General features: G+C 37.6%; 2 protein-coding genes across 3 annotated transcripts in view; one reads left to right on the forward strand and one right to left on the reverse strand.

Annotated features, from left to right (window-relative positions):
• LOC122081152 (soluble starch synthase 1, chloroplastic/amyloplastic-like) overlaps positions 1-1,255 on the forward strand; it is a 15,817-nt gene extending 14,562 nt beyond the window's left edge. The window contains exon 15 of the mRNA XM_042648140.1: positions 860-1,255. Coding sequence (XP_042504074.1) covers positions 860-1,018 — 159 coding nt within the window. The 3' untranslated portion in view covers positions 1,019-1,255. The remainder of the gene's footprint in view (positions 1-859) is intronic.
• Positions 1,256-3,801: 2,546 nt separating this feature from the next.
• On the reverse strand, positions 3,802-5,903 carry LOC122082365 (B2 protein-like). 2 transcript variants are annotated; one of them, XM_042649869.1, is made up of 6 exons: positions 5,752-5,903; positions 4,858-5,537; positions 4,652-4,752; positions 4,478-4,561; positions 4,199-4,309; positions 3,802-4,096 (listed from the first exon to the last, which is right to left on the reverse strand). In XM_042649869.1, exons 2-6 carry the CDS (start codon positions 5,504-5,506, stop codon positions 4,055-4,057), a joined length of 987 nt encoding a protein of 328 aa, XP_042505803.1. In that variant the 5' UTR covers positions 5,507-5,537; positions 5,752-5,903; the 3' UTR covers positions 3,802-4,054. The 2 variants fall into 2 exon arrangements, with proteins under 2 accessions (XP_042505803.1, XP_042505804.1); XM_042649870.1 differs by having other exon boundaries at positions 4,858-5,567; positions 5,752-5,878.
• Positions 5,904-9,729: the final 3,826 nt, after the last annotated feature.

Genomic DNA, 9,729 nt, shown 5'->3' on the forward strand with positions numbered 1-9,729 from the left:
AAAAAAAAAAAAAAAAAAAGGATTAGGATCATTCTGTTTTACAGAGAAAAAGGGGAAAAAATTATCAGAAAAAATAGAACTATAGAAAAAGTTATTTATGGAATCACTTGTGTCTTAAAACAGAATTACTATCCTAGCATCCCTGAGAAATACTGATTCAATGCATGATATTTTATCCTAAGCTGGATATTTTTTGTGATTATTATTATTATTTTTTTCGGTGGATAAGCTGGATACATTCAAACCAATATTTTAGAGCATAGATTTGTACCATGATAAAATTTGGGGGATCCTAGCCCTCTTTATGGATGAACCAAGGATGCGCCGGTATTTTCCTTGGGGGTTGGGTGAGAAAAAAGCCAAGGGTGCCTCACATTGTAACCTTGGTCCAGGGTAAAGCGTGAATAATATTCATCGATTACTCTAGGGAGAAACAATTGAAGAAGGAAAAGAAATCTCTGTGTTCATATGATGCATCACTAGTGTTCTAGTGTTTTGTCCAGTGATTTACTATGCCCTGTTCATGAGATGTTTTCTAACACAACCAGTACATATTTAAAAATTAATTTAGTGGTTGAATAAGCCAAAAGATTTTTGGTCACAGACTTGTTGATTTGTTGGCTAGTCTAGAAACAAGGATCTTAACATTTGACAGCCATTAAATAGTTTTTGGAGTGCAAAGTAGTTATATCACTGTGAAATCTATCAGGACCCATTCAGTGAAAATTCTATCTTGTATAGGAACTTCACAATTATCTTACTTATTGCATTCTCTTCTAATTTTTTCACCATCCCCTGTAGACATTTGTCCTTGGGGTTTGAAAACCAGAGTTATTGACTTGCACATGATGCTTGACAGGCTTTGAGAGTTGCCATTGGAACATACAGGGAACACAAGTCTTCTTGGAAGGGATTGATGATGAGAGGCATGGAAAGAGACTACACGTGGGAGAAAGCCGCTGCTCAGTATGAACAAGTCATTGAATGGGCTTTCTTTGACCCACCTTTCTGTCAATAAGGTCAAGAAATCCTTGGATATTTTTTATGTGCCTGTCCCATTTTTTAATTAATTTGTTAATATTAATTTTTATTAACACAGCCGACAGTCTTAGTTTGTCTTCTTTTTCTGCTAAATTGTTAAATTTTTTATTTATTTTTTCTTCTGGGAAGAAAGGGTATAAATTATTTCCATGGCACTTGATTGAACTATATTAGTTTTCTTGGCTATATAGAAATATCTTCTTAGGTTTCTGTCCTTCGGTGGATACATCAGTTTCATTAATGTTGACTTTACAATGTTCACAATATGTTCTTGATGGGGTGTCACTATGAGGGGAAAAAAACAGATAACATATTAATTGGGTGAGTGGTAACGGCGCTTAAGCGATGCTAACTTCCGAACCTCACAATTAATCTCAACCGTTAATTTACTTCTAAATTAATCTTAACCGTCCTTTTGCATTAACCGATTATTTACTCAACCCGTCTGCAACTGTCTCCACCTCTTCTAATGTCGACCCACCTCCTCTGAAATCTCTCTCTCCCTCTCCCTTTGTAAATTGAACCCTGTTGCCCCCTTCTTTGCTGTTTAGACATCAATCGTCTCTTGATGTTGGGTTGGATGAACCCATAAAGGATACAGAGAACTCTTTTGTGGGTTTTTCGTAATTCATCACCTTTGTTATGATATTTTGACACAGAAATTGAAAATTTTGATTTTAACATAAAACGTCGTTTCTGAAACTGAATGATTGTCAAAATGTAGTCTTAGGGTTTTTTTTTTTTTTTGTCAATTTATGTCGATTCTGATCTGATGGTCCATATTAGAATTGGCTGAGCCTGATCTGGATCCCGATCCTGTTTTAAACCTGCTTGGAGAATAGTTTCATAATATGCTACTTGAGCAATGGAACAAAGAAACTTACAGCCAGCTTACTGACAGATATTTAAATTCTAGTAGGCTTAAGAAGTGGGTCCATGCACTTCACATACATTCTTTGTTGTATATGAAACGAAACAATTGAGTGATGAAGTCAATGGATCTCTGAGAGATGATTTGGTTGCCCTAATCTCACCTTCAACCGCCACAGCTACCACGATAATGACAATGCTACTGGGCGGTGTATGGTTGGTTGGGTGGCCAACACGTCTCTTCTCCGCAAAAATTCCACTCACTTTATTCTTTTTTACTTTTCCTCCCTTTTTATCTCTAGTGGGAGTTGTTGGGTCTATTTGGGTGTTTTGGCTATCCGCAGCCATGGAAGCACCGGTATCCCGTGCGACCAAAGATGTGCACACAATATTAGTGACATGACCCCTTTATAGTGGTGGCAGTGGCACCAGGACATAGTTCCCAAAAAAAAAAAATGGAATCGGGAACTGAATCTAGTCCCAGTTGACTTGATTCGATTATGTTTCGGATCAACTGTATTTGGTTTGGTTAGGACTGGGATTCTAATCCATTCCAGCTATGGAATCCATGTGTGGCACTCCTGCTCTCAATCCCTAGATTGCTTTGAAGGGGCTTACAACCCTCAAATTCACTGCAACTTGAAGAGAAGCAATCCATAATTTATACAGTAACAATCCTTCCCATCCTCTCAACTCAAATTTAATGTTCTTCCTCTAATTCTTGCCCCCTTCGTCTGCTCTTCTTTCCCTCCGAGTCATGGGTGGAAGAAGATAGAATTCATTTTAATCGAGACTACACTATCTACAATACCAACCATATCTATAGTTGTTATAACGTCAAATCGATCAAAGGCAGTGGAGGGGTGGCTAATTAATTTAGCAATGAATCGCCCGTTATGACATTACCATGGTGGTCAAATCGCACATCAGTTTTTATTTTTCTTATTTTCTAAAGATATTTAGTATGCTGTTTTTTTACTTTTCCTATTTTCTAAAGATATTTAGCATACTACAAGCCTACAATATATACCCTATAACATATAAAACCAATATTAAGCAACATCAAATCATCAAAAATCAACATAACCCTATCAAAATCACCCTGCATTTTACAAAAAATTGATCGTCTAATAAATCAGGCGTGACCTGACGTCCATGACGGTGTCATAACAACGCTTATCAACCAATGACAACTACCATTTGTGAGTCACGTAAATTATAGCACTACCATGAACTTATTTTTCCGTCAAGATGTCAAATTGCCACCTTGACGACGCTATGACAACTATGACCATACCATTTCTCAAAAAGATTCTATGGAAAAAGAAAACATAACAGTGAAAAATCTCTCTGATACTAGTCTCTCTCCTCTCTGCCCTAATTGAGAAATCGTGTCCTAAGCTCTCCATTGGCTGGCCCCCCACTCACCGCCTCCCCGCTACCTTGTTGGCTCAAGGAACCTTCACCCATATGAGAAAGAGGGTTTTTTGAGCCGCGAGGGCTGGGGCTCTCTCGTGAAATGATCTCACTCCTCTCCTGTGTATGAAATTGTTCCGTCGAACCTCTCTAGTGCCCTCCCACTTGCTCAGAATTGTCACATAAATCTCGTGACAATTACAATTAATCTGAACAATTGTCACAAAACAAATTGAGCATTGAAGCAAAACACTGATTTAAGGATTCAGATGGTATCTTGTGCATTCACATAACCCATGATGTAATTGAAGGCTTTCAATCTGATTCATCTACCCATTTCGGCCACACAAACAGTTACGGAAGGGGCAACCTTGCCTCTCTGGATGCTTCAATCCATCGAGGGAGACAGAGAGATTATAAACACTGAACAATAGCTGTGTATGTAAATCGCAAATGAAGAAGAAGAAGCATATATAGTTTCTACGTATTATATATATTTTATTCTTATTTATGCCAAAACAGAGGATTACAAATACACAAACATTTCAGAGTCTCAGTATCAAACAAACAATCCTTTCGTCGCTTTTAACTCTAAAATCTTTGCTCTGCAACCCAAAGTTAGTATTCAAAGATTCCCTCTCCTCTCTCTCTTTTATTCTCTTTTTTCTTCAACTTTTTATATACTTAATAGTATCTCCATAGGTATGTTGTCTGTCGGCCTCATCGTTCAGGCCTTGTTCTCTGCAAAAATATCCAAGAGAGCAAGTGCCTGGTACAAACGAAAAAAAGAGAGAAATTTAGACTGGTTACCCCAGGAAAAGAGAAAAAGGTATAATAGGAAACTTTGATTAAGAGAATGAGATGTGCATACCTCAGGAACGTTGAGTTCTAAGCGGAACTTGGGGCCATCATAATGGTGAAGGATGGGTCTGAAAGCATCTTCCTCTATTGGATCACAATTCTTTCTTGTAACAACTCGTACCTATCAATCACAAAACAAATTTGGATCAGATGAAAAAAAAAGGAGAATTGGGTTCCTCTCCTTCCGATCACCTCATGAGTTGATGACGAGCAAATGAATTCATCCAAATCACAGCCAAAAATAAAACACCACCACATCCAAGGGGAAAATAAGAAAGTGAAGATTCACCTGAGCAGGGAAACGCGATTCACCAGGACACTTTTTGTCCTCCCAGGCCGTTGGATCGATGTTAGTTCCCCCAAAACTCGCAGCCTGATGAACAATTAAGGAAAAAATAGATGTTAAAGAAAGAAGAGTCATGGGTAAAAATCATATTTTTTTAGAGATGGGAAGAACACAAACCTCAAAAATTCCATGGAGTTGGTGGGTGGAATAGTTGTACAGGAAGAGTGGTAATCCCGGGGTTATAGCTCTCACAGAATCTCGGTACCGCGGAGGAAGACCTGAGAAAATATATTCGGAGATTATTTTAGATCTATAAAATGAAATTTCGTTGATTTCTAGAAGAAGAAGAAGACTAATAAACGAGAAAGAGAGAGAGCACATACCAAAGAGCAGCCTTTGGAGATTCTCCTGCATGGTCTCGTTGTTGCAGACAAAGATATAACCACCTATGGTCTCGTTCCGAGGCAGAGACTCCGATGGTGGAAGCGTCTTAAATTTCTTGTCAGTACTGTTCTTGCTGCTGCTATTATTGTTGTTAATCTTTTTTCCTCCTTTTCCATCGAGATCTTCCTCCTTGGTGCCCTTACCCTTGCTACTGTTGGGGTTGATGTTGATGTTGATCTTGTTACTGTTAATGTTCTTGTTGTCTATGATGGGCTTTGGATAAATACCTTTATCGAAGATGCCATTAACACCGACGTTCTTCGGAATTCCTCCTCCTCCGCCCAGAACTCCATTGAAACCATTCCCGATCTTCCAGCCGTTGTTGAACCCATTGAAGTTCGACCCTCTTCCCATCTTCCAGTCATCATTGAAGCCATTTAAATTCGATCCATTCGGTTTTAGATTGTTGTCGATGGAAGAAGCACGATTACCGCCTACCCTGATATCAAAATTCTTTCTTTCTTCAGGCCTCTTCGTCGTAAACGAATTCCCCCATATACTATCGTTGATCGACAGATTAGCCAAGTTAGTCGATTGCAATCGGAGCTGATCACTGAACTGCCAAAACGACTGTTGGTTGTTCTCCATCTTTCTGCAACTATGGCTGATTCTGGTTCCTCTGTTTCGAAGTAATCGTAAACTCTTGAGTCTAGATATATAGAACAAAAATTACAAAGATTGAAAAGATAAAATCAAGCAAAAAAGGAAAGAAACAGAAAGAGTAAGTAGCGTCTGTTAAGTAATTCCTTGTATAGAATCTTGTGGAACAGAACTATATAGAAATAAGGATGAAGACTGAAGAAAGAGAGATTCGGTTAGATTTGATGAGATACCTCTGAGACGGATGAGATGGAGAAGGAAATTTCGAAGAAGAATAAGGAAATGAATCGGTATAGTGTAGATAGCGTGTTCGTGTTCGATTTGAGGAAAAAACGAGATTTTTAAGGTCAAGCAAAGTGAGTGGAGAAGGCCATGAGAGTAGTGGATGGACCCATGTTTGGTGACGCCATAACCGCGTCCTCTCTAGAAGATATGTGACAGCCGGCTTTGCTTCGTCTCCTTCCACTACTACTATTCTCCTTGTGGTCTTTCACGTTTTGTTTGGTAATAACCCCGTGACCCACGACCCGTGGGGTGTCAATTTGTCAGTTGGCTCCGGTTTCTGTCAGGTATTTGATCAAACCAAAATCAAATCCTTAAGACGAAGTTCCGATTTTGATTTCGGTCTGATTCAATTCAGCCTTTTTATCTATTTGGTTTAATGGGTTCTTTCGGTCCTTTATTGGACTGTTATTGGTTTGGTTTAAAGGGGTGGTTCACCATGACGTCAATATTAGTTTTGTAGGCGAGATCGTTTCCTAGACTACGACTTCCTATAACAATTTCATTCCATCCACAAAGTCTGAACAGGAAGAAAGTCAAGGTCTAAGAGAGGATCCAGACATTTAGTTTTGCACCAATGAGGGGGATGATTACGAATCATCCAATAGGGGTGGGCATTAAATGAAGAGAATGTGAGGTTTATCAACGGACTGTTAAAAAATATATCAAGAAATCAGCACACTATCATGGATCCTCCAGTGTTCAATAAACTAGTAGTCTGCACTGCGGAGAAAGTCAATTCAAAGGAGAAAATACTCAAAAGAGAGATAGAGTAGAGCGGTGATGTGCCTAATATTTTCCCTTCTTTTTCATATTCATAATGTTGTCCCTGTTTATATTGGTCTTTTATCAGGTTTTTGGGTTTTGATTTGATTTCAGTTCAGCTATCGACCAATCCAATTTGACGTTTTTACGATTTCATGAAACCCAAAATGAAACCGAACTGATAAGGATTCAATTCGGTCCAATTTTCTTATTACTTTCAGTTGGTCTAACCGGTTCAGGGGTTGAAATTTACACCCCTACCACAACGGCACAACCCATTAGGTAGTCCGGGCAAACCCGAGCCCATGTAAGATTTTTTTCCCGGGATTTCAGGTACACGACATGTGGTGGATCAGACGTTGATGATGGAGGACAAATCTGAATTTGGGTTACGATATAAGATTAATTAAAAAAAATCCAAAAAAAATCCAAAAAAATCCAAATTCCTAAAAAGAGAGAAGGACGATTTGTGTTCTTGCTGGATCCTGGTAGGTCAGGTCGGGTAGGGTCGGGTCTGAAATTAAATTTTGACTGATATACAACGTTACTGGGGAAGAAAGAGACTGGGGACGGGTCTGAGGTCCCACAGTCTTCGTTTGCTTAACTGCTAAGGGAAGGAGAAGACGGGATTCGGTATAGTTTAATTTAATTTAATTGTTAAAGCCTTAATTGTCTCCGCGTCGACATTTAATTCCATCAAATCTCAGCCGTTGAATTGCTTTTGTCTCATTTTACCATAGATGGTTGTGATGGTGATCGATCTCCCACTTTCCCTCCTTCCTTTGCGTCTTTTACTTTTGTGCCTTTCAGTTACTGCAACAGACAAAAACAGATGAGCGTGCAGAAATTCAATGGACGGTTCAGATTACTCTAATACCAGATCTACTATTTTAAAATTGGATTTGCTGCTCTAACACTTATCCATTTTATTATTATTCGTCCGTGTTGTCACATTTACTTTGATTTAATTAAAGGGGAAGAAAATATTGTTAATTAGTAGCAACTTACAATAAAAGTCATTAGAGAACGAAGATCGTGGCATTTCTGAGTTGGTGGAAATTAGAAGTAGATTTACTAGTGGACTAATGAGTCTTAATCCTTTCGTTGTGTTTGATACATATTCTCAGACTATATTGAGAGAGAGAGAGAGAGAGAGAGAGAGAGAGTCTAAGGATAAATTCTATACACGTATTGATCTTTTGGTTGTTTTTCTACTTTTCCTTTCTCTTATGGGGAATTTACTATCACTCTCCTACACTTGCCCTATATTTATTAAAATTTTCCTACTTTTTACTGATACTCCATTGTTTTTTTATTTTTACATTTCTTTCTCTCCTACTCTTTTTAAATACCCAGGTTACCCTTCTTTTTTACTTGTAATCTATTACACTTGTTTTCATACTGATTGGTTAATACTATGGTTTGAACCAAACCACTTACAAGTTGTCTCATCCAATCATCAAGGATATTGACATAACTGATATGTCCTTAAAGATATTATTTATTTATTTATTATTATTTTTTTGTTTCGTCTCATCCAATCATCAAGGATATTGTTTATTATTATTATTATTTTTTTTATTATTAGTATTATTATTATTATTTTATCTCATCCATCACCACAAATTTAGCTATTTATTTTTTTATCAGTATTAAATTAGTATCGATCTCAACCAATCTAATGATTAAAAAAAATAAAAAATGCATGGTACTCAATTGGAACATATAATACCGATATAGATATGGATCGGATACAAAATTATTCTTGATGATTAGATGAGACAAAACTTGTTAGTGGTTTGGTTCAAACCATGTTTTGAACCAATCAATTTGAAAAAGAATGTAATACACAAGTGAAAAGGAAGGGTAATTTGGGGATTTAAAAAGAGCAAGGGAGAAAGAGATGTATAAGTCAAAAAGCAATGAGTATCATTAAAAAAGTAAAAGGTAGAGGAGTTTTACTCAATATAGGTCAAGTGTAGGGGAGTGATAGTAAATTCCACTTCTCTGATTATTTACACGTGTCCCCCCCACTAGGTCCAACAAGTGTGATTTTTGGGTAAAAAGCAACACGTGTGATTGACACCAACGATTTTTTTTTTTTTTTTTTTGGTAGAGGACACTACGAAAATAACTATTAAAGAGAGTGAAATGGTCTCTGGGGTGGCGTAAGGAGACTATATGAGTTGGTGGCCCACGGCCGACCCAAGGGTGGAGCTCCGGTGGGGAGGCTGTCCGTGGTCTTGGCCCACTAAAATCCAACTTGTATAGGCCCCCACTCCCTACACCCATATTGGTTTCTTTTTCCCAATTCCAATGTTTATCTCACCGTGTATTAGATCTTTTCCCAAACCCTATTGCCCCTATATTAAAAGTTTAATGGAAGGAATTTGCTACAACATGGAACATAGAAAAGGTGTTGTAGTAAAAATTTAATATTGAGAATTATATATTGTATTAAGTTTTCCTTCATCCATGAAGAAGAAAATTCCTTCACCACTGGAATTAAGAAGTTGAGCATCGACAATGACATGGTCACAAGTGAATGATCATCCTGCATATCACTACGAAATTATATTCGCAATGGGTGAACAATCAACTTTAAGCTACCACTGTAAGCTCAGAAGCCCAATATCATACAGTGTTGAACATCTAAGTTGAATACCAGGAAGAGGTGGTAGGAAAAAAGGAAAAAAATATTGCAACTAGGAATCAGTAAGTGGGTTTGTAAGATTACTAAAATTGGGATAATTTGATTTTTGTTGTAGAGGTTTCCTAAAAAATGTTCGATATAAGACATAAGGGAAGAAATGACGGATGGCTTAGGAATATAAGATCTTGGGGAAAGTTTTTCTTCACCCATAGTGAAAGAAACACTTTTGAATCCACAGCCATTTTTTACTCCCTCTTATTTGTTGGAGGTATGGAATGCCCTTCTCTATACCTCGAACCCCATCCAACCCAGTGTTAGCAATTCGGACGAATAATTCGCGAATTATTCGGCCGAACCGAATTTTTCCGAATTTTATCAAAAATTAGGACCGAATCTGAATTAAAAATAAAATTCTTTAAAATTCGCGATTGTTTCAAAAGTTAATATAAGCCGCGAATAATTCGGACCGAATCCGAATTAAACCGAATTATTCGGTCCATTTAAACATTAT

The sequence above is a fragment of the Macadamia integrifolia genome, chromosome 6 (assembly GCF_013358625.1).
Source record: "Macadamia integrifolia cultivar HAES 741 chromosome 6, SCU_Mint_v3, whole genome shotgun sequence".
NCBI classification, from domain to species: domain Eukaryota; kingdom Viridiplantae; phylum Streptophyta; class Magnoliopsida; order Proteales; family Proteaceae; genus Macadamia; species Macadamia integrifolia.